The 21,691-nt window shown below is 41.1% G+C and overlaps 1 protein-coding gene across 1 annotated transcript in view; it reads left to right on the forward strand.

Annotated features, from left to right (window-relative positions):
- Positions 1–2: 2 nt before the first annotated feature.
- Positions 3–21,691, forward strand: part of Aldh7a1 (aldehyde dehydrogenase 7 family member A1) — a 32,168-nt gene continuing 10,479 nt past the window's right edge. The window contains exons 1-10 of the mRNA XM_003477369.5: positions 3–239; positions 1,414–1,467; positions 1,982–2,047; positions 7,933–8,013; positions 8,505–8,628; positions 11,809–11,941; positions 12,667–12,711; positions 16,030–16,107; positions 17,441–17,538; positions 20,091–20,132. Coding sequence (XP_003477417.1) covers positions 48–239; positions 1,414–1,467; positions 1,982–2,047; positions 7,933–8,013; positions 8,505–8,628; positions 11,809–11,941; positions 12,667–12,711; positions 16,030–16,107; positions 17,441–17,538; positions 20,091–20,132 — 913 coding nt within the window. The 5' untranslated portion in view covers positions 3–47. The remainder of the gene's footprint in view (positions 240–1,413; positions 1,468–1,981; positions 2,048–7,932; positions 8,014–8,504; positions 8,629–11,808; positions 11,942–12,666; positions 12,712–16,029; positions 16,108–17,440; positions 17,539–20,090; positions 20,133–21,691) is intronic.

Consider the following 21,691-nt stretch of genomic DNA (forward strand, 5'->3'; position numbering starts at 1 on the left):
GCTGCTGCTGGCTGGGGTGCTCCTCCCACCCCCGGGCAGGGCTCGTTATGTGGCGTGTGGTGCGCGCGCTCTGTGTGCGCGCTGCAAATCCCAGCAAGTTCTCGGGACCTTGCAACAGGCCTGCCGCCTTCATGTCCACTCTGCTGATCCAAAAGCCTCAGTATGCCTGGCTGAAAGAGCTGGGACTCCGCGAGGAAAATGAGGGCGTATACAATGGAAGCTGGGGCGGTCGGGGAGAGGTACGAGTGCGTGCGGGAAATCGCGGCAGCTGAGGAGTTTTAGTCCGGGAGACTCGAGGGCCCGCCCCGCCCTTCCCTGCTGGACTCCCCGCTATCGCAGTAGGCGATTGCATGGGATGGGAAGTTTTAAAGTTTGTCGTACCGTGAACAACAACTACAAAACTTTTCAGGTTAGGCCCTTGTGTGCTAAGAATAATTGATTTCATATTGGAGTTTACTTAAAAAAAAAAAAAAAAAAAAAAAAAAAACCTTATGGCACAGTCTCCTTTGGGGTCCGCAGTGAAAAACGCCGCACATTTCGCCATGCAATTAATCTTAATAAGACTATAGTCCTTAAAATGTGCCATGCCCCACAGGTAATATTTTACAGGATACGTTTGTGTTGCCCATTTTCAGAAACCCTTTGGAATTTGGAAGCTTGTGCTTGCCAAAATTCTGTCTGTGCACTTAGTGAGGACGGGATTTTCAGATTTCTCTGTTGCTCAGAGCTAAACATAGGCCTGGCACCAAGTTACTGTTTAATAAAAATGTTTTTATAAATGCGATTGAAAGATAAAAGTTATTACGCCCATATTTTTAAAGAGCATGGCATACAGGAGGAAGGTTTTTGTAAGAAAATGTAATACTGAACGCAGTTAGGAGTGTTATATACTTAACTGAATTGTTAGAGGGAACATCTGTGGTTGTCTGGGGCTGTAGGAAATGCAGGTGATTTTAACTGTCCCAAACTGTATAATTGATAGTTTATCTAGTTTTTATTGGTGTATCTGCACATGAGATTCTTTGACAAAATACCTTCTCCTAAAGCCGTTTTTAGCTTCACTTTGCCTTTGCCTTTCTAACTGAACCTGAGATTTCTCCAGGTTCTATGTCGCGTAGGCATAGGCCTTTTCCATACTTGTCTGGGCTTGGCTGCTTCATTTTCTGACCAGAGAGTGAGCTGAGCAAGGAAAGCTCTTAACAATGGTTCGTTAAGGGAGAAAGACCTGAATTAACTGATTACACTAAAACCTTTGTGAATATATCTAATGTTAAGATGGCAACAATCTAACAAAAAGTGGTTTTTACTAAGGAGAGAATTGAAAATTGAATTTTCTTATACCTATTTGATCTAGTCTTTTAATTTGGAAGAGATTATGATTGCTGTAAATGATGGTCATCTTTTTGTTTTAAGGTTATTACCACCTATTGTCCTTTTAACAATGAGCCAATAGCGAGAGTCAGGCAGGTAAGTTTAAAATTCAAAATGCCTTCAGGGAATTTACAGCCTTTCTTTAGGGGCAGAAGCCTGCTTAGGTAGGCCAAGAGCAATACCAAAGTACAAATGTAAAGAATAGTGTCTGTTTTTCCTTTGACATTTAAGCATGCCTAAAAAAGGTTGACTACTCTTTGAGGAGGGGTGATTGCACCTTAAAAAGGTGAACCACAGAGAGGACTGGGAGGGGGTCCATCTAAGGCTGTCATCTGAGTTTTGGGTAGTCGGGTTTCTGACTCCTAAGTCTGGGTTGTAGCCCTAAATCTGTGTTACCAACACATAGCAAGCGCAGGTGTTCCCAGGGGAGGCAGTTTTTAAAGCACAGCTGGATTCCTTCCTCTCTTACTGGGTGGATCACAGCCAGTTTTTAGAAGACCATGGACATCATTCTCAACTATAAATCTTAGGAGATTTTTTTTTCCAAAAAAATGTCAGTGTATTCTTGAAGAAGGTCATCGCTTACTTTCCTCCTCTGAATGTGATTTAGGCCAGTGTGGCAGACTATGAAGAAACTGTCAAGAAAGCGAAAGAAGCTTGGAAAATTTGGGCAGATGTAAGTATGGCCTTTGTGGCCCGAAGCACAAAAGTCACCTGTTGCAGTTGTGATGAGATAAATAAAACATTTGATAAGCAGGCCAGTGTCTCCTGCAGAAATATTAGCTTCTTGGGGCCCAGATGTGTCTCCTTTGGATCACTAAGCAAATGTCTTTTTCATAGCTGACATTTAGTCAGTGAGTACTTTTAAACAGATTTCAACTGTGCCAATGTAGTATGTAGACCCACGCTATGAAGAGTCCGTGCCGAGGTTATAAGTGAGCAAGTAGGGGATGGTAGGAACTGTGTTAACACACTTGCTTTTCCCTTCTTCCTTCTGTCACACCAGGAGATGGTATCTTTGTAACAATCACGTTAACTTGCCAGCCACAAGAAGGACCACTTGCAGTATCTCTTCGCTAGGGCAGGGTCACTTTCTTTGGTCTGAGTTTCCTCTAGGGTTTAAAAGAGCACATTCGAGAATTGTGACTGGTACTGTGCTGAGCCACGTGGACCTGTTCCTAGCTAGGGGCTGCTTCCTGCATGAGGGAGAGTCAAGGCCGGCAGGGATAGCCTGGATTTTGGTTCTCCTCTTCCACCCTCATAGTGCAGTGTCATACAAAAGGAGGCCAGCCCATCTCTGCTGGTCGTGAGGGGTAAGGAAATTAATCATTTAAAGTGCTCGCAGGAGAGCTCAGCACATGACAAGCCTCGGGTCACTTTTAAACCCACATGCAGGAGCAGGGTTTGGACTGTGGACCTGTGTTTTCTCTGAGTCACTACTTGAGGGGGCCGGGGGATGTGGCTGAGCAGAATGGTAACAGGCTTTCCCTGAGTGGGACGCAGTGCTGTTAGTCCAAATCCTCCTCTTGCAAAGCACAGAGAGCATCTTCCTTTAATATGTGAAGCTTAGGGTTCCATTATACGAAAAAAAAAAATTCTTCACCAAAAAACTACAAGTTAAGAGTGTGCTAAGAATAGTTCACTCCACCTGGGTAGAGAACAGTGTCTAAAGCAGTATCATTTATTGTTTCAAAGTTACCTTTGTTCCTAGTCATAAAAGTTAAGTATATATTTTGTTAAGTAAATGCAATAATGATTTATACATACTTATATGTAAGTTGTGTGGAAAATTTTGTGACTTATGATTACCCGACTATCAGCTTTATATAAAAGTTACTGTACAGTTTTTAAGTTATTTATTGGTTTTCTATACATTTAATTTTAAAATCCTTCTTTTTTTTTTTTTTTTCAGTATTGGGGATTGAATCCAGAGGTACTTTGTCACTGAACTATATCCCCAGCCCTTTGTATGTTTTATTTTTGAGACAGGGACTCATTAAGTGACTCGGGATGGCTTTGAGCTTGTGAGACTCCTGCCTCAGCCTCCCAGATAGCTGGTATTACAGTTGTGTGCTGTTGTGCATGGCTAATTACTACTTTATTTTTTAGAGCAGTTTTATGTTCCCAGAAAAATGAATAGTAAATATAGATCCATTGCCCCTCTGTCCAAATTGCCCCCATTGCTGACATTTTGCATTGGTGTGGCCCATTTGTTAAATTTCATGGATCAATACTGCTACATTATTAATGAAATTATAATTTACGCTAGGGTTCACTTTTTGAAACACATTGTTTTGAATAGTATTGCAACTTCCCATGTCTTGCGACCAGAAATATTTATTGTATGTGTTTATTTGCCTAGAGTAAATACAAACATGTTTGAAAGCAGTTTGTGTGAATTAAGCTTCTATCATGAACTAGCTTTGAAATCTTTTGGTCTTGCCCAGGTGATGGTCCCTGCTGTGGCTATCTTTCTGGATACTACGCTTCGTTTTCCTTGATGCGGTCTCTGCATTCAGGGTCTACTTTGGCAGTGACTCTTGTTTTTGCATCTATGACCATCTCCTGCTGATTATGTTTTCAGGTCTCTAAGTAGCGGAGAGTGCCAAGTGGGGACAGCTTGCTTTCCTGGGTGACAGAAGTAGGGCCAATTAAGACTACTGCTGTTTAAAATTCAAGAGTAGAAACAGGGGTTTCCTTGGGGCACTGGCCACTTAAAGAAGGGCCTCTTCCTTGAATGAGAATAGGCCAGAGCTCCTGCCCTGCAGGTCTGTAAGCTGTCCCAGACCAATCCTACCTGGTAGGGCCACTACCTGTGCCTACCTCATCCTTCTGGCTGGCCTCCCGTGTGAGGACAGAGCACTGTTTAATCAATTCATTCTGGTTAAGGATGGAACATTATCTTCCATGAAGGAAATATAAACTGTAAATATATGGAAAGGTAGTTTATAAAAAGTGATTTCTGGTGAGGTGTGATGCCTCATTCCTGTAATTCTAGCATTTAAAGGCTGAGGCAAGAGGCTTGTGAGTTTTGAGGCCAGCCTGGGCTACACAGTGGAATCATAAAAACACACACACCAAAACAAGAAAAAAAGATTTTTGCTGGGTATGGTGGTGCGTTCCTGCAATCCCAGCTTCTAGGGAGGCTGAGGAAGAAGGATTGCAAGCTGGAACTCAGCATTGACAATATGGTGATACCATTTTAAAATAAAAGGGCTGGAAATGCGGCTCAGCGCTCTTGGGCTTCAGTCCTGGGCAGTCCCTCTGTCCACCTCGTCATTTCTTCTCTTCAGCCCAGAATGTTGCTTGCTCCTGTAATTCCTGTCTCCTCTTCATCTCTGATGAGTAATAGTTGGAGTCTCTTCCTTGCCTTGAGAACCAGAGCTGTTACTGGCCATGTCTCCCAACTATGAAAAAAAAATTGGATAATTAGTAGTTTGTGTGTGTGTGTGTGTGTGTGTGTGTGTGTGTGTAATCTTGCTATATTGTCCAGACTGGCCTTGAACTCATGAGCTCAGTGATCCTCCTGCTTCAGCCTCCCAGTGTCTGGAACAACAGTTGTGCTCCATCACACAGCCTTCCAAAGTCTTGGCTAAACCTTGCTCAGTGTGATTAGTCTTCCCATGGCAGTTTAGATGCCTTCCTAAATGTGACTTCACAGGTGAAGTGTGCAGGTTGAGAGGACCCATTGTCCATCTGGAGGATGGGGCTGGGTGTGGTGAGGTCAAGTGCTTCCAGGACGGTCAAGGTCATCCTGGAAACATGGCCGCCATCCATAGTTCCTGTTTCTCCCATAATTCTTCCCTAGCCCTAGCCCGTACTTCCTCAGCTCTCAGTGTTCCTAAGATTCACTTGGGACTGAAGAAAATACAGACACCATCTTGGAGTGGTTTGGGGTGGTGCCTGGTTATAGATATTCCCTAGAGGTGATTCTCTCTCCAATCTATAATCGATGGTGAGAGTCAGTGGTCAGTTACCAGTGACCACGTCTTGGACACTTTGACTTACATCTCTTTTTGTCTTAGCCTGTTTTGTTGCTATAAGTGAGTATCATGGACTGAGAGATTTACAGAGAAGAAATTTCTTTTGTTCTTTTCAATTGGCAGGGTGTTGTTATACAGTCCAGACCGGCCTTGCACTCACTACATAGTACAGGCTGGCTTTGAATCTGATTGTCTGGCTCGGCCTCCCACGTGCTGAGATTATAGGCATGTGCTACCGGTTTGGCTTTTTGTTTGTTTGTTTGAGACAAGGTCTTGCTATGTAGTTTAGACTGGACTGCAACTTGCAGTCCTCCTGCCTCAGCCTCCCAAGTGCTGGTATCACAGGTGTGCATCACCGCACCTGGCTTCCACTGGTTTCTTTAACTCCTCACTGAGCAAACCCCAGTCACACATCAGGTCTTAGCTTTGAACTGTAAGCTTAAAACCACTTCTGGTTTTAGCCTCTGTTTCTGTTTTCTATACCCCACTAGAAGATCAACCTCAGTGGGCAAGAATTATAACTGTTTTGTCTGCAGTAGTGTCCCAGGGATCAGCATATTTGGCACATAGAAAATGTCTAATAATTATTCAAAAAATAGTATGTACAAAATGGAAGGTAGAAGGTCAAATATATTGGTCATTCAGATTGAAGTTAACCATTTTTTTTTTTTTTTTGAGACATGGGTCTTACTATGTAGCACAGGCTGGCCTTGAATTCACAGTGATCCTCCTGCTTCAGCCTCCCGAGTGCTAGAAATACAGGTGTGTGCCACCACGCCTAGCTGAGGTTAACTAATTCGAGTAAACTTTATAAAATGTGCTGGATGAATTCACTTGAAATAGTATTAGACCCAAGCCTCTACTGGGAAATCTATAGGATCTGCACTAACTCATTTCACAATGTAAATTTTTGTTTCCTCTTTCCAAAAGAGTGCATATGTCCTACAAATGGCAAATTTACAGATGCAGAAAATGTGGGGAATGCAAATGTTTTGATTTCTCTCCTAGAAATGATCGCTATTGGTATCTTGGTGTATAGTCCTCCGAACTGAAGCAAAAGTCTACTTACCGTACACATTATCCTGTGCTTTTCCGTTGTATTATCATCTTCAGTGCTCTTTCTTGCTAATTTTAGAGTAGTCTATTTTATGACTGTTCCATAATGAACCTGTCTGTGCTGATGGACATTTACATGGGTTCTGGTTTCTCTACAAGAAGCAGCACACAGTGAATATTGTACTTTTTCACACTTATGTATAAGCTTAGTTTTTTTAAAAAATTTTTTTCTTTTAAAAAAAGATTAAGATAAAAGAGGACATATCAACTTCGTCTTAAGAAATGAATCAAATTTAGTAAGTCGAATTTAGTGACTAAGTGAAACTTTGTCAAAGGGCAGAAATGTCAGTATTAATAGATTGCCATTCAGAACAGCTGTGTCAAGACAGGGATGCGCTGTGAAAGAAGAGGGAGTAAAACAAATGAAATGTCAAGTCAAGGGCCATGGAGCAGAGCTGCAGGGGTGAGTGATGAGGCGGGGTGGGGAGTTGGGGTCCAGCCTGGGGAAGGTTCCTTTAGAAGGAGGAGAGGAGGAAGAAGCACAGGAGGAAAGAGAAGAGAATGATGGCCCCTTTTGGAGAAAGTGTATCTCCATTTGTGAGTTACATTTCAAAATCTAACTTGACCCAGCCCGTGTGCTCTATTCCCCCAAAGGCACAGTACTTCTCCCCAGATTGTCTTCATCCAGCAATTGTACTGTAGTCTGCTTTTCAAGTCAGAGACCTGAGTCATCCTAGTGTTTCCATGTCTCCTGTTTCTTGCATCTGTGTTGTTAGTGTGGCCATCAATACTGTTTCCAAAATGCATCCACATCCTCGTTTGGCCTCCTTTATTACCACTGCAGTGTTAAGATGACATCATTGTACTCTTTTGCCCAGGCTACTATAGGATGTTCTTAGTTGATGTCCCTGCTTATATGCTTTTTCTTCCATTTATTCTCTAGACAGAGATGCTGAAAGATAAAAGCAAATCATCTTATCCTCCCACATAACAGTCATTTAAGCTTTCACATTACACTCATAGATTCTGATTCCTTAGACGTCTCTGGCTTTAGATGCAGTGGCCTTCCTATCCAACCCCTTTTGCTTTCCTGATCCATCTTCTGTGTTTTTCTTCTTCCTGGGGAAGGGTATTCGTGTGGCTGACTTTTTCCATTCTTCAGATTCTCGCTTTCATGTCATCTTAGAGATACTTGCTACCAAAGATGTAAGTAAAGTAGTTTGTCCATTTGCCCTTCAGCCTTGCTCTTCTGTGTTTCGGTACCATTTTGGTCTCCTTTGTCTTTATAGTGCTGGTGGCAGTTTGTCATTATTTGTCACCCTTTCTCCACTCTAGCTCCCAGTAGCTCAATGAATACCTTTTTAACTTCAGCCCAGTATTTAGCCAAACTGAAGCCTTAATATGATTAAAAGAGTCTGCTTTGATGTGATTGTATCTTGTTCCTCTGCAGTTTCATAGCTAACACTGTTGTAAATGTGGTTTTGCACATTGCATCAGACATGAAATTTCATTCTTTTCTTAGGTTCCTGCTCCAAAGCGAGGAGAAATAGTAAGACAGATTGGTGATGCCTTGCGAGAGAAGATCCAAGTACTGGGAAACTTGGTAAAATATTTGTGTAGTATATACATATTCCATTGGGTGGAGAATAAGACTGTCATGCATTTCCATTTATGTGATTGTAATTTTAAATTCAATTTATGAATTTTAAAAATCCTTTCTCTAGAGGGAAGAGTAATGAGATGGGTAGGAAAAAAGGATGAAAATTCTTCTGTTTTGTTGATGGTGCTGGGGATTTGAACCCAGGAGTGCTGAGTTGTATGCCCAGCCCCTTTTATTGTGAGACAAGGTCTTGCTAGGCTTGAGTGTGCCAGCCTTCTGTCTCAGCCTCTGAGTAGCTGGGATTATGGCCATTCACCATCATGCCCAGCAATTCTCTGGTATAAAAATTTTTCAGAAAAATAAGAACAGGCTTTCCTTAGTTTATTACCTTCTGAAAACAGACACAGAATAATGTGTTTGCTTTTGCCTCCTCAATTTAATGTTTAAAATATGAACCCTGTTGAGAAAATTCTGCTTGGCTTTTTATATTTTAGGTATCTTTGGAAATGGGGAAAATCTTAGCAGAAAGTGTGGGAGAAATTCAAGAGTACGTGGATATTTGTGATTATGCAGTTGGTTTATCGCGGATGATTGGCGGACCTATCTTGCCTTCTGAAAGTAAGCCATGCAGTCAATTAAGCTGAGTTTTGTGCTCTGATCAACAGATTTCCATTGTCTCCTTGGGCTGTCAATGGTTTGCAAAAGAGGAATTATAAGTAGGATGTAAATATATGAAAATAACTTCAGTCTTTCTGAGAAGTACAAATGAAGATAAGTGAAAACATTAGATCAAGAACTTTTGTCCCAGTGCTAAGACTACAGGTGCACACCAGTGCCTCTGGCATAGTGGGGAACCTCTTTTGTGTTGTTTATTTTAAACATAAGACCCAGTGGTGGAAGTCCATGACTGAGATACCCTTCTAACCCATCTAGAGAACAATTTAGAAATATACTCAGAAGGTTTAAATTTAAAACTGTTTTTTTTTGAATCTAAGTAAATGTAAAATGTAGTCAAGCATGGTGGTACATACCTATAATCCCAGCACTCAGGAGGCTGAGGCAGGAAGGTCACTGCAAATTTGCGGTAATCCTGGCCTCAAAAACAAAATCTAAAAGATTAGAAATTACTTAAGTGCCAAATCACAAGGAAAATACGTAGCTAATTTTGGTAAATGATTAGTATTGTACTAAAAATAATGTTTATGAAGATTTTTTCTAACTCCACACTTTTATGGGAATGTAGTATTTATTGATTTTTAAGTTATATTTTTTGAAGACACGGCATTTGCATAGTGAAAAAATTAGAACGAATTTAAAGGTAAAGGATCAAAAGATTCCTTCTACCCCTGGCTACTCTGTCATACTTATAGAAATATGTTTCCCATTCCATGTATCTTTTCAGAACTTTTATTTAGGTAGGTGAATATGAGTCTTTTTTTCTCTTTTTAAACAATAGCATGTTCTATATTTTTGCTATTTAATGTATCTTAGACATTGTTTCCCATTAGTACAGTAAGTAGTGTCCCCCGTGATTTTATTTTACGTATTTGTTTTATTTTATTGATTTCCACTGCGGGGGCTGGAACCCAGGACCTCATGAATGGTAGGCAAGCGTTCTACCACAGAGCTTCTCCCAGGCCTTCATTTTTAAAAATGGCTACTTTGTTATAAAGAATTGCAGTCTAGTTCTCAAATGGTGGATATTTAGGGGCAATTTCAATTTTCTATCACAAACTGCGCTGCTGGGACTAACTTTATACTCCAAGGCGGTTTTGCTGATGGGGATAAGGGCATCTGCAGAGTGGATGGAACATCTCTGTCCTGGGATTATTGAGGTTACTATTATCATCTGTTTTCTAAAATTTCCACAATATTTTACGTTTATAACTAGGAGAAGAAATGTCTCACACAAGGCATTTTTCTCTTGGGATACTGGGCAGTACTGGGGATTGAACCCAGGGCCTCACATGTGCGAGGCCTGTGTGCTACCACTGAGCTGTGTTCCTCACCTTTTTATTTTATTTTTTCTGTTTGAGATAGTCTTGCTCAGGGCCCAGGCTGACCTTGAATTTAGGATCCTCCTACCTCTGAGATTACAGATGTGGTCAGATACCTGACTAGAAACCTCTTTACATGTACTGTTAATGTCCTAATTAGATATAGAAGAGTAATTGCCACTATCCAAGATTAATTTTGCTATTGAACAGTTTCAACAGTGTTTTCAAGTTTTAAAAAGTCAGTAAACAACCAATGTGGGGAAGTAAGTAACTTGTTGACCTATATCACCAACTAAATTTTTTTTCAATTACTGCCACACTTTAAGAAAAGCTTAGTGATCTATGTGGAGGCTTTGGGGTAACTGACTTTATTAACTTAGCAAAAGCTTATGAAATATCAGCCCATGTCAGGAGGTTTAATAGGTGACACTTAGTCAGTGAGATGTTGTTCTCAGCCTTAAAGTTGCTTATGTCTTAGAGTGGGAGGTAGTTGTAATATTGCACAGTTGCTCTGATTGGTGGGGAACAGGATGGTGAGCAGCCCTGTGCTTGCCTCTATGTGCCTGAAAGGCCTTACAGACCAGAGTTGGATGGAGGCTGGAGCTTGGAATTGCTTCATCCAACAAGAAGCCTGTAAAAGTTTAAAGTGCAAGAGCAACCAGCTTAGCTTAGTGCCACTGGAAGGTCCCCTTTGGGGAGAACGGTCCTCAGGAAGGAACTTACGGTCCTGAGGAGTTTGCACTTTGTGCTGAGCCCTGACAAACACCAAAGAGCTAGGAGCAAAGGAAGATACCTCAGTAGGATGGAGAGGTCAGGCAGAGGAAGAGGCAGGGAGGAGCTAGGAGAGGCTGGAGACATGGACCACCGGGGCCTGGGATGTGCTGCAACTGGGGACACCCCAGGCCTAGGTAACAGTGTGAGTGTGGCTGGAGAGGTGGGTGGATGGGGTGCTCTTTGCACTTGGTCTGTGGGTTTAACCAGGGTGTGGGAGCCCTCACCTTCTTTTGCTGTTGTTCTTATTACTCCAGTTGCCTTTGATTAAAATAAGCCTTTACAGAATTAGGGTTGACTTTGAAGTTTGTTTTTAAAATATAAACATTTCTATTTCTGTTGTCGTTATTTGAGTCAGAGCCTCATTATGTAGTCCAGGTATTCCTTGAACTCACTCTGTAGCCCAGACAAGCCTTTAACTTGCAACCCTGCTTCAGCCTCCCGGGTGCTGGGATTACAGGTGTGGCTGACTCTATTCTTGGCTTTCTTACAGAGAATATGAGGCTTTTGTAATCATGCAGTCAACACGAGCATAGAAATGAACCGCTGGAACTTAGAAAGGTTGGCCCAGGGCTTCATGAGGCAACAAGGAATGTGGATTTAAGACTCGTGAATCCTGCATTCTGGTCATGGTTTGTCTTGTGCTATCACATCTCTCAGGGTGTCTTTTGGCACCTCTCTGAAGCTTCCTTGTGTCCCAGATGGGACTGGTACTGTCTTGGTCTGCACAGTCCCTGTAAGGTCAGAAGCATCATGAGTGTCATGATTTATGACATCCCATAGTATGAAAGGCTTCTATTTTACATGAAGTACGCATCTCCCACAGCTATGTAAAGTGATCCATTACAAAGCGTCTAGAATCCCCTCTGGTCTGATGTATGTACTTCTGCTCCAAAACAGAAAAATTTCAAGACTTTATGGAAGCCTGAGATGGGAAACCCACGTTTAATAACATTTAAATTAATTTAATAGGTTCATGTGCATTAAATTCACATGCTGGAGCATGTCCCTTGCCCACCCTCTTCTCCAGGGCCTGGTCATGTGCTCATTGAGCAGTGGAATCCCGTGGGCCTGGTTGGAATCATCACTGCATTCAATTTCCCAGTGGCAGTGTATGGTTGGAACAATGCCATCGCCTTGGTCGCTGGGAATGTCTGCCTGTGGTAAGACTGCTCACTTTCCTCTCCAGGAGTAAGGAGCACTACCAAAATATTTTAAATGTATCGAAATGTTTCCTATACCTGCTCTTTCAGTTAACAAATTAACACGTTATTGGTGAAGTGCTGATTTTAAATATTTGCATATTTCATTGTCACTGAATTGATTTTTTAAAAAAAAATAATTTCCCTCTCCCTCCAGCTCTGTTTCCATTCCTGGTTGCTGTATTATTCAGTTCTGATGCTAACTTTGTGTCAGGGTCCCTTTTATAGGCTCAGGGCTCAGTCCTCAGTGAGGCTGTGCCCCACTTCCTCAGTTGAATATACACAGTGTCTACCTATAAAAGAAACAGCTGCAAGGATTAGTGATGGCACCACGCTGCCAAAGGCACCTGTGCTTCGCAGCATTCTAGGGCAGGTAGCTAGTTGTATAGTTGATAAGAACCCCACTTTATTTGGTGGACTCCTAACTAGTACAGGTTAACATAAGAGGCCCCGGGCTCAGTGCAGCAGTAAGTTGACCATGTCTTCGAGCATTTTTATTCATGAAGGTTTTGTAGTTCTTGGAGTCCCAGGGACATCACCTGAAGGATGAATTTCTTTGTGTTACTAGACTGATTTTGTTGCATAATTGGATAGAGCTTTTTATCAAAATGACTTTTGCTTCTGCTTATTCATATAAGATATTTATGGTTTTCCTCATTACATTTTTTTTTTTCAACTACCTCCAGGAAAGGAGCCCCAACGACTTCCCTCATTAGTGTAGCTGTCACAAAGTAAGTATGTGTGGCTTTCTTCTTCCTGGTTGTGGCATGGTCTTGAAAGAATGATTGATAGGCCTTGAGTTTTGTCTGATGTGAAAGTGTCATGTATTTAAGTATGGAATTTGGGTCACCTCTTTCTCTTTTGGTTGTTGTAACACTGTTAGGTCATTTTGCAGTTTACACAGCTCTGTCATAGCCCTATCATTTAATTTATCTCCCTGGAAACATGTCAGGTGGTAACATAAATGTTGAACTCTCTTAGACATTTCTTATCACTTGGAAAATAAAAAATATCTAGTGGATAAGAAACATCCTAACAGTTTAGGAGTTATATTTGATAACTAGTTTATAGGCCAATGGTTTTGAGAATAGATTTCTATCCAACTTGCTTATTTATTTATTAATTACTTTTGCTATGAGACTGTTGACAAAGCAAACAGGACTGAAGGTGTAGCTCATGGTGCAGTACTTACTTCATATGCGGGAGGGCCTGGGTCTGATCCTCAGTGCTACAGAAAAAGAAAAAGAATTGATTATGCTAATCCACTGAGGTATCTAACATTTTTGAAAAGATATTGCATGTTTTGGTTAAGAACTTACTAGTATTTTATTCATACTTGTGAACTTGATAGCTCTGATGAAGATAAAATCAGTGTTACAAATCTATCAATCTGGAGTTTGGAACCTACATAGATTGGGTGTCTTCCCCTGTTAGGCTAGCAGGCACCCTTGATATTCCAGTGGATGCATGGTCAGCAGTCTGATTCGAGAATGGTGATGGGTGCTTGTTGTAGTCTTTATGTAAAAATGACCCCCCCCCCCCACCAGGGATTGAACTCAGAGTCTTTGCACTGAGCTATGTCTCCACCCTTTTTTATATTTGTATTTTGAGGCAGAGTCTTGCTCTGTTGCCCAGACTAGACTTGACTTTGTGATCCTCCTGCCTCAGCTTTTCTAGTAGCTGGGAGTGTGCTACTGTGACTGGCAGAGGGTTCTTAATTTTAGTTTATTCTTTAGGAATACTGTAGTGACTTATGAACTGAAAAGTGACCTAGAGAGGGCAGTCTCCGTTATTATTTAATTCAAAAGAAGTATGTGGTGTTGAGGAAATGATCTCTTATAAACCTGGACTTGTCAAATTAATAAAACACATAAAAATGAAATTCCTCAGGCATTTAAAAAAATAAACTTTAAAAACCGCAGGACATCTAATGTGGACATCGTGAGCTGACCTGCGACATGTTACTAAGCAGCTGTTATTTCTGATACTAGCTTTGCTTTGTTCTACTCCCACCCCCAGCAATTTGGAAGAGTTCAAAATGTTTACATGGGAGTTTAATACATTCTGCTTAATATTTTTTTTTATATCTTTTTTTTTTTTTTATCGGTACTAGGGATCGAACTCAGGACTTCCTGCTTGCAAGGCAGGCGCTTATGCCGCTGAGCTAAATCCCCAGCCCCCCCCTTTTTTTTTTTTTTTCTGCTTAATATTTTTAAGAAAATCAACAGTATTTAATTTTTGCAATCAAAGACAGTAAGTACCATGATGCCAGATTTGCTGAGATTAGCCGAGGGTGGTATATGCTGGCTGGCTTCTCAAATTTACGCCCGAGTTCTTCCTCATGAGATGACTGTGGGCCATGTACGCTGGCTGTGTCCCTTCAGGAGACTATAGGACAGGAGCATATTTTTCCAGGATAGCATCAGCATCAGGTATTTGTCTTCATTGCATGTCTTCATAGTAGTCCCACAAGAAGGGGAGACAGGAGGGCGAGAGCGAGAGAGCGAGAGAGCGAGAGAGACTGACTGACTGATTCTGCATTGCACAGGCATTGGGGTTATCTGGGCTTAAAAGCCAAGTGCCCACAGCAGCCAAAAATCTCTTGTATGAATTCTATAAGCATAGTTTTCAGGTGCCACAAAGGACCTACAGTTGTAAATGTCACTGTAGTCAGGGAAGGCCAAAGAGTGGGGGTTCCCATTTGTAGTGTAAATCACCGATCGTCAACCTTAGTCCAGATGCAACTGATCAGTCAGGACATTGCTACCATAAGCCATGTTGTCTGAGGAACACTTCACACCCTCACCCTTTTCATGGGTGACCTGGAGAACAGAGTGAGATGCTGACTCAAGGTTAGATTCTTGGGCATTCAGGGAAAGAGTGTGTTACCCTTTACCTTTCAGCACAGCAAACCAGATCCTTGCCTTTAGAGGGAGTGTAACCTACCCATGCAGACAGGGAGGACGCGGAGTCTGTGGAAAGCACTGTACCCCCTGGGAACTGCTCTCAGGGGTGACACCTGCTTGGTGTGATGCTCGGTTGGATCCTAAATTAGAGGGCAAAAAGATAGCTCTAAAGGATATTTATGGAAGACAGTTGGGGAACTTAATTAGGTATGAGGACGGTGTCTTTTCTATGGAGATGAATTTGTGATTTGGGACTTTTTGAAAGTTAAACAAATTGGAAAAATAACCAGCAAGTTGGAGTGATTGATTTTGCCCTGTTGGGCAAAAATGGAAGGAAGAATCCACTTTGGAAGAACTAGAAAACTAGAATTACTTGAAACTCCCCCCTCTTTTTTTTACAACTCAGTTGAGTAGTATTTAACTGTAGTCTTATTTTAGTTATAATGTTTTAAGTTGGTAGAGAATTATCTTTGCTTATTTACAAGGTTTTAATCGTGAGGTTACTGATATTTCCTGACTAAAATGGCTTCATGCGAAGCCAGCAGACAGTAGTAGTTTTGTGTCACCTCAGGGTAGCACAGAGCAGACCCTGCCCTTTCTGTCCCTCTGTGCCATGTAGGTTTCGGGGACCTCCTCCCTCTCAGTTTCGTTTTTACCACTTCTCTGAGTTCGGTTTTGCATTGTGTTCAAATGTCTTGATGGCTGATGGGTCTATCTGTAAATATACTTATCTTTCTAGATCTCAATCTTTTTTCATTTTATTTCCTATTCAATGGAATTGTAGTGGGGGACAGAAACAAAAAACAAAAAAATAGCCTATGAACTTATCTCCAACTCCTCCTAGTCTACCATCTTGGACCAGACGTCTTCCTAGTTTGGACGAAACTACTGAATGATCATTTGATCTACTCGAGCAATGCTTTCTGTCTTCTATTAATGTCCTATGTATTTTCTTCTTAAGAGTCAGAAAAATTCTGTCTGCCTGTAAGTGTTTGAAAACTATTTCTAGTATGTGAGGAGAAATCTAGCACTGAATGTCTGAAGGGTATGAGGGGAAGGAAAAAAGGAGATTTAGGTTTTTGGAATTTATTCATTTAAAAAAACCTTAAAATTATTATCTGATAATTTCCTGTTCCTTCCTAGGATAGTCGCTAAGGTTCTGGAGGAAAACAAGCTGCCCGGAGCGATTTGTTCCTTGGCATGTGGTGGAGCAGATATCGGGTAGGTGAACAGATGGAGGACATCTTCTTTCTGCTGAAGGGCCCCAGGTTGATTTGCAAGAATCTTCTTTACTAGAACAACAGAATTTCCTACAACTAAGAAGATGAGAATGTCCTTTTGGCATCATCATTATTATAGACTTGATTGGTCTTTTGCTTAGTGTATAGCCTCTGTGGCAGGATGAGTAATTTTGTTTTTTGTTTTTGCAGTTCTAGGGATTAAACTCATGGCCTCTCACATGCTAGGCAAGCACTGTACCACGGAGCTACATCCTCAGCCCCAACTTAAGTTTTATAATATTTATTGTTGTGCAGCATCACTTTTGTGTTTTGAAAGCTGAGGTCATTTTACCAGCCTAGACTTGAGGTGAGGTTTCCTCAGAGTCCAATCTTACAAGCCGTCCTGGCATTGCTATAGTGTTAATCTTTCTCTAACACTGTTACCATCCTGCTGTGCTTAGTGGACAATCTCAAAAAAGAACAATTAGTTACTCTGTGTTAATACAGATGGGAATGTATTAGAAAACACAAAGCTAAGTATGTGGCGAAGTGTTGTGTAAATGTCATGTAAAACGTAAGTATTGTATGCTCTGTTGGTGTGCTGTGGGCATCCAGTCCTACATGTTGTTGGCTTGGAAAAGCTCAGTAGTGTATGCAGGAGCGCAATAACCAAGGGCCACCTTGAGTATCGGTACTCAAGTTTGCATGTCGAACCTGGCGAAACCTCCTTGGGTAATGTAAGTGGCTTGTCCAGCCCTGCATTAGAGCGATGCTGTGACTGCACCACTCAGCTCACATTGAACCCTTTGAAGCACAAAGCTCTAAACAAAGAAGTTCAAATCAATAGCACCAATCTGTATTCCTTAGGAGCAACTGGAAATTCCAGGACTTCCTTTATGAATCAGCTTCTTTGAAGAATACTGTAGGGTATTTCCTGACAGCCATCCTAGCTTTCTAATTCTTAAAGGGAATGTGTATAAGATTATGGGCCTGAAAAACAGCTGGAACGTTCATCAAGGAAACGCTGGGATTGTACTGTCTGGTCACACTGTTCGTGTAGGACTTTCCCTTTAGAGAGCTGCTTTCTGTGGGTGATTTCTGTGTGCAGGTCACTCAGAGCAGGTTGGCCTGTTTAGCCACATGCTTCCACTGTGGCCACTACGTTTCATTTTTGTGGTTTTTCCTCGCTCATGTGCGCTGGCCTTCCTTGTAGCCTTGACTGACAGCCCCTTCCAGGATCTGGTGAGTGCCTTCTTGCTGGTACTACTAGGTGCTGCTGTCTCTGGGTTTCTGTGCTTGTGTGACCGCGTCTCTTCCCCTGCTGTCCCCTGCAGCACAGCAATGGCCAAAGATGAGCGGGTGAACCTGCTGTCCTTCACAGGAAGCACTCAGGTGGGAAAGCAGGTGGCCCTGATGGTACAGGAGAGATTCGGTAAGTGGCAGCTTACTCTCTAGGTGCTCAAATCTTTCAGAAGTACGGGTATAAGTTGTATCAGGAGGGCTTTGTTTTTCTTTACTCTTGCCATGGAGATACTGATCCTGTGTGTTCAGCGGTTAGGTGATTATTAGGGGAGTCCCATATTTAGATTGGGAAAATTAAAATATGTTTTAAAGAGCCTACACCAGTCACCTTTTTTTTAACTTATAATATATGCAAATGTATTTTTCATAATGGAATTGACACATGAATTTCATCTTGTGGAAATTAATATTTTAACTTGAATTTTTCACTTATGTACTCGAGATTATTTTATATTTTAATGTTCACTAGTCCTTTTAGATTTTTTTCTTTCTCTAGAAAGTCTCTTGACTCATTTTTCTTTTTTAAAATTTTAAACAAAAAAGTAAGAACAAAACAGTTTCAAAACAGGCTAGTAGGAGAGTAACAACAATCATCAACACATTGCATTTTGTTATATCCACAGTAGTTGTTGAGAGTACGAGATATAGGCATGAAACATTATCTGAAAATCACTAGCACCAAACTTCCCACTCAGTGAACCAAGAGAAACCAGGTATATAAACTATCTTAACTGCCTTATGTTTATATATATAAAATGTTTTTCATATTCTTTCTATTTAGTATATGAAAGAAAACAATCACAGTTTAAGGCCAATGAGTACAGGGTTGAAAGAATTGTATCATCATAGTTCATATGATCTGCTTCTTGACTCATGGTTTTCCTTTTTGTGTACTGGGGATTGAATCCAGGGCCTTCGCACTGAAGAATATCTCCAACCCTTTTGTTGTTTTTCAGTTTTGAGGTAGGGTCTCACTAAGCCATTAAGTGGCCCATGCTGGGCTTGAACTTGCTGTTCTCCTGCCTCAGCCGCCTGGGGGGCTGGGATCGCAGGTGCGTGCCGTGAGGACCAGGTGCAGCTGACATTTTGATAGCGGTTGCACTGAACTGGTGGATCGCTTGGGGAGAGCTGGTGTCTTAACAATACCAAATAATTTTAAAAAATTAAAACAGGGTAGGATGGGTTAGGCCATGGTTTTTTAGATATGATGCCTACACCTTAGGCAGCAACAACAAATAGGTAGATTAGCTGGACTTCATTAAACTAAAATCGTTTGTGCTCTGGAGAATACCAGGAAAAAAGTGACTAGAGCACCCCATAGAATGGCAAAAAAGTTTGCAATCCTATATCTGATAAGGAACTCAGGCTTAGAATATATGAAGTACTTTTAAAACTGAACAATATAAAAGGCAAATAATTGGTTTAAAAATGGGGACTGATTTGGATAGCCATTCCAGGTGTACAGTAATAAACACGCAAAGTTGGTCTGTATCGCCGGTGTCACTGCTCCTACTAGCAAATCGCATCTTTTGGGTTTTTTGGGGGGCTGGGCATTGAACCCAACCCTTGCTTGGGTGCAGGCTAAGCAAGCAGCTTTACATGAGCTGCCACCTCAGCTTTGAACTTTAAACGGAAACTCTATTCCCATTAAGTGCTAATTCCTTCCCATTCCCTGGCAACCACTATCCAGCTTGATTGGATTTTTTTTTTTGTCTTTTTCATTTTTTACCAAGGATCGAACTCACGACCGCCTGCTTGCAAGGCAGGTGCTTATGCCGCTGAGCTAAATCCCCAGCCCCTTGATTGGATTTTGACACTTTAGAAGTTAGAGGTGGTTGGGATCTTACAATAATTTCTCTTTTTATGATTGGTTTATTATACTTTTCATAATATCTTCAGGGTTCATCCATGTTGTGTGTAGCACATGATAGAATTTTCTTCTCTGCTAAGGTTGCATAATTCACCTATCTGCCTACATCGTGTTTTCTTTATCCATACAAAGGTGGATGGAAACTTGAGATGTTTCTCTTTTGACTTTTATGAATAAAACTAAATGCATTGGTGTCTAGACAGCCGTTCAAGTCTCTGTTTTCTCTACTCTTGCTTATATACCTTTAAATTGAATTTCTAGTCATAAGGTAATACTGTGTGTAATACTGGGGGAGTTGCCATACTGTTTTCCACAATAGATGGCCTGCTTTGTAGTTTTTTCTTTGAAACTAATTGAGAGCTTAAAGGTTACAATACTAGCAAAGGATTCTTTATACCCCATAACTGGATTCACCAACTGCTTACATTTTGCTCTATTTCCTTTATTATTTTCCCTCTGTCCAGCAACATATATGCACACGTGACTGTATGCACACATGTGCACATACACAGGGTGTACTCCTCTTGCTGAACTGTGAAGTAAGTTGAGGATGTTGTTTTGCTAGTAAGTGTTTCCTTGTGCTTCCTAAGAACATAGATGCTTTCTCATAGAACCGTGCTACAGTTGTCAAAATTAGGAAATTGGACATTGACGCAGGGCGTGCTACGTTATACACCAAGAAATAAATTTAGAAATAAGGGGCTTATCCCATTTTTGAGGGATAATCCCATAATTTGAAGCTGTGTAACAATGCAGAATAAATGTGGAAATAGAAATTGATTTGTACTTGTGTTTTTTTTTTTTTTTTTAAGGGAAATGTTTGCTGGAACTTGGAGGAAACAATGCCATTATTGGTAAGGCCGCTCCCTTTAGTTCTGTTTTCTGTTCATAATATTCTCAATAACCATCTTAAACACATAAAAATCGCTTAGATCACATGCTTTATATGTTGTGCATGCCTGTGACCTAACTCCCATGTTTAGGAATTTTACTTAGCAGATAGGATACAAGTTTTGGCTTAAGGTAGAGAAAACTAAGATGGAAAAGTATGCATGTTTGGAAAACATTATCTAGGCCTATGTATGAGGCATCTGTTGACTGCAGTGTAGCATTATTTTTTTGTGTTTTTCCATCTCTTGTTTTCTGAAAACTATTTCCCTAGAATAGCAGAGTAGCTCATAATGTGACTTGTCAATTCCTTTAGATTTCAGCAATATTAATTGATATTTAGTGGAATATTGGGAGCTCTTATATTGGGAAGGAACACATAATACAGGAGCATTTTTTTATTCATCTGTAGGCTTGAGTGTTTATATTGGTTTTCCCCCTGCCCAGTTGTCTGAGTTTGACACAAAAGGAGATGGTCTGTCAGCTTTAACTTTTGGATAATGTAATGGAAATTAGTAGGTTAAGATTTAATAGATGCACAGATTTTGTGATAAAAAGGAACAGACATTAGATTTTAAAAATACATGGTTCCAGATGAACTTGAGACTTCATTAGAAGATTTAGTCCTTTGTAAACTGTGGATATCTGCCAGATAATACTGTATTCAGCTGTTCAAGCCCATTATTTCATTTACTCCCTACAACAGATGCATGGAAAGGACCCTCAGCCTTATCTGAGGTTATACTCTGAGCTTATACTCTGAGGTTTAAAGGAATGGCGCTGAGACAATAGGCTGGCAGGTGATAGCAACTGACCACTGTGTCCTGGCAACCCAGTTTTGGGGTACAGTGCTTTTCCTGCCTTATCACTTGCACACGAAAGCTCCCCAAACATTGGTACCCCCTTGTAAGAAGAAACTGAGGCTTAAGAGTTGAAACAACACAAGTAAAAAGTGACGAGGATGCCAAAGAACTCTCTTTGCACAAACCACTTTTTCAGCTGTATCATTCCCAGGAGGAAACTGTTACACAACAAGCGAGTTTTTGTGAGCTACAAGGAATTACAGATAATGTAAATAGCAGGGTTAATCCTGTAAAGATTATGTTAATATTTTTCTTGAGGGCAAAAGAGGAAGAGGAGTAGGTAAAAGTCGAGAGGAGTTTGAAGTGACTATGCAGATCGGAGGGGGCTTACGAGTGCCCAGATTTTTCCATGAATTACAGGGTGAGATTGTGGGGGCAGCAGCGGAAAGCAGAGGTGCTTGGCTGGGGGTGGCATTGCACACCTGTAATTCCAGCAGTAGGGAGGTAGAGATAGGGTCACCAACAGCTCAAGGCCTGCCTGGCTACATAGTGAATACAAGGCCAGCCTGAACCATACAATGAGACGCTGTCTGCAAACACTGAAAAAAAAAAAAGTTTCGAAGATTTGGGAAACTGTATTTGGAAAAGCTTCTGTGGGGTGCAACAGGAATTGACTTACGCATGTCAGTGCTCAAGAGGTTGCCAAAGGGCGTGGATTTTTA

Source organism: Cavia porcellus, unplaced genomic scaffold (genome assembly GCF_034190915.1).
Source record: "Cavia porcellus strain 051 isolate PalLab524CR breed Dunkin Hartley unplaced genomic scaffold, mCavPor4.1 scaffold_21, whole genome shotgun sequence".
NCBI lineage: Eukaryota > Metazoa > Chordata > Mammalia > Rodentia > Caviidae > Cavia > Cavia porcellus.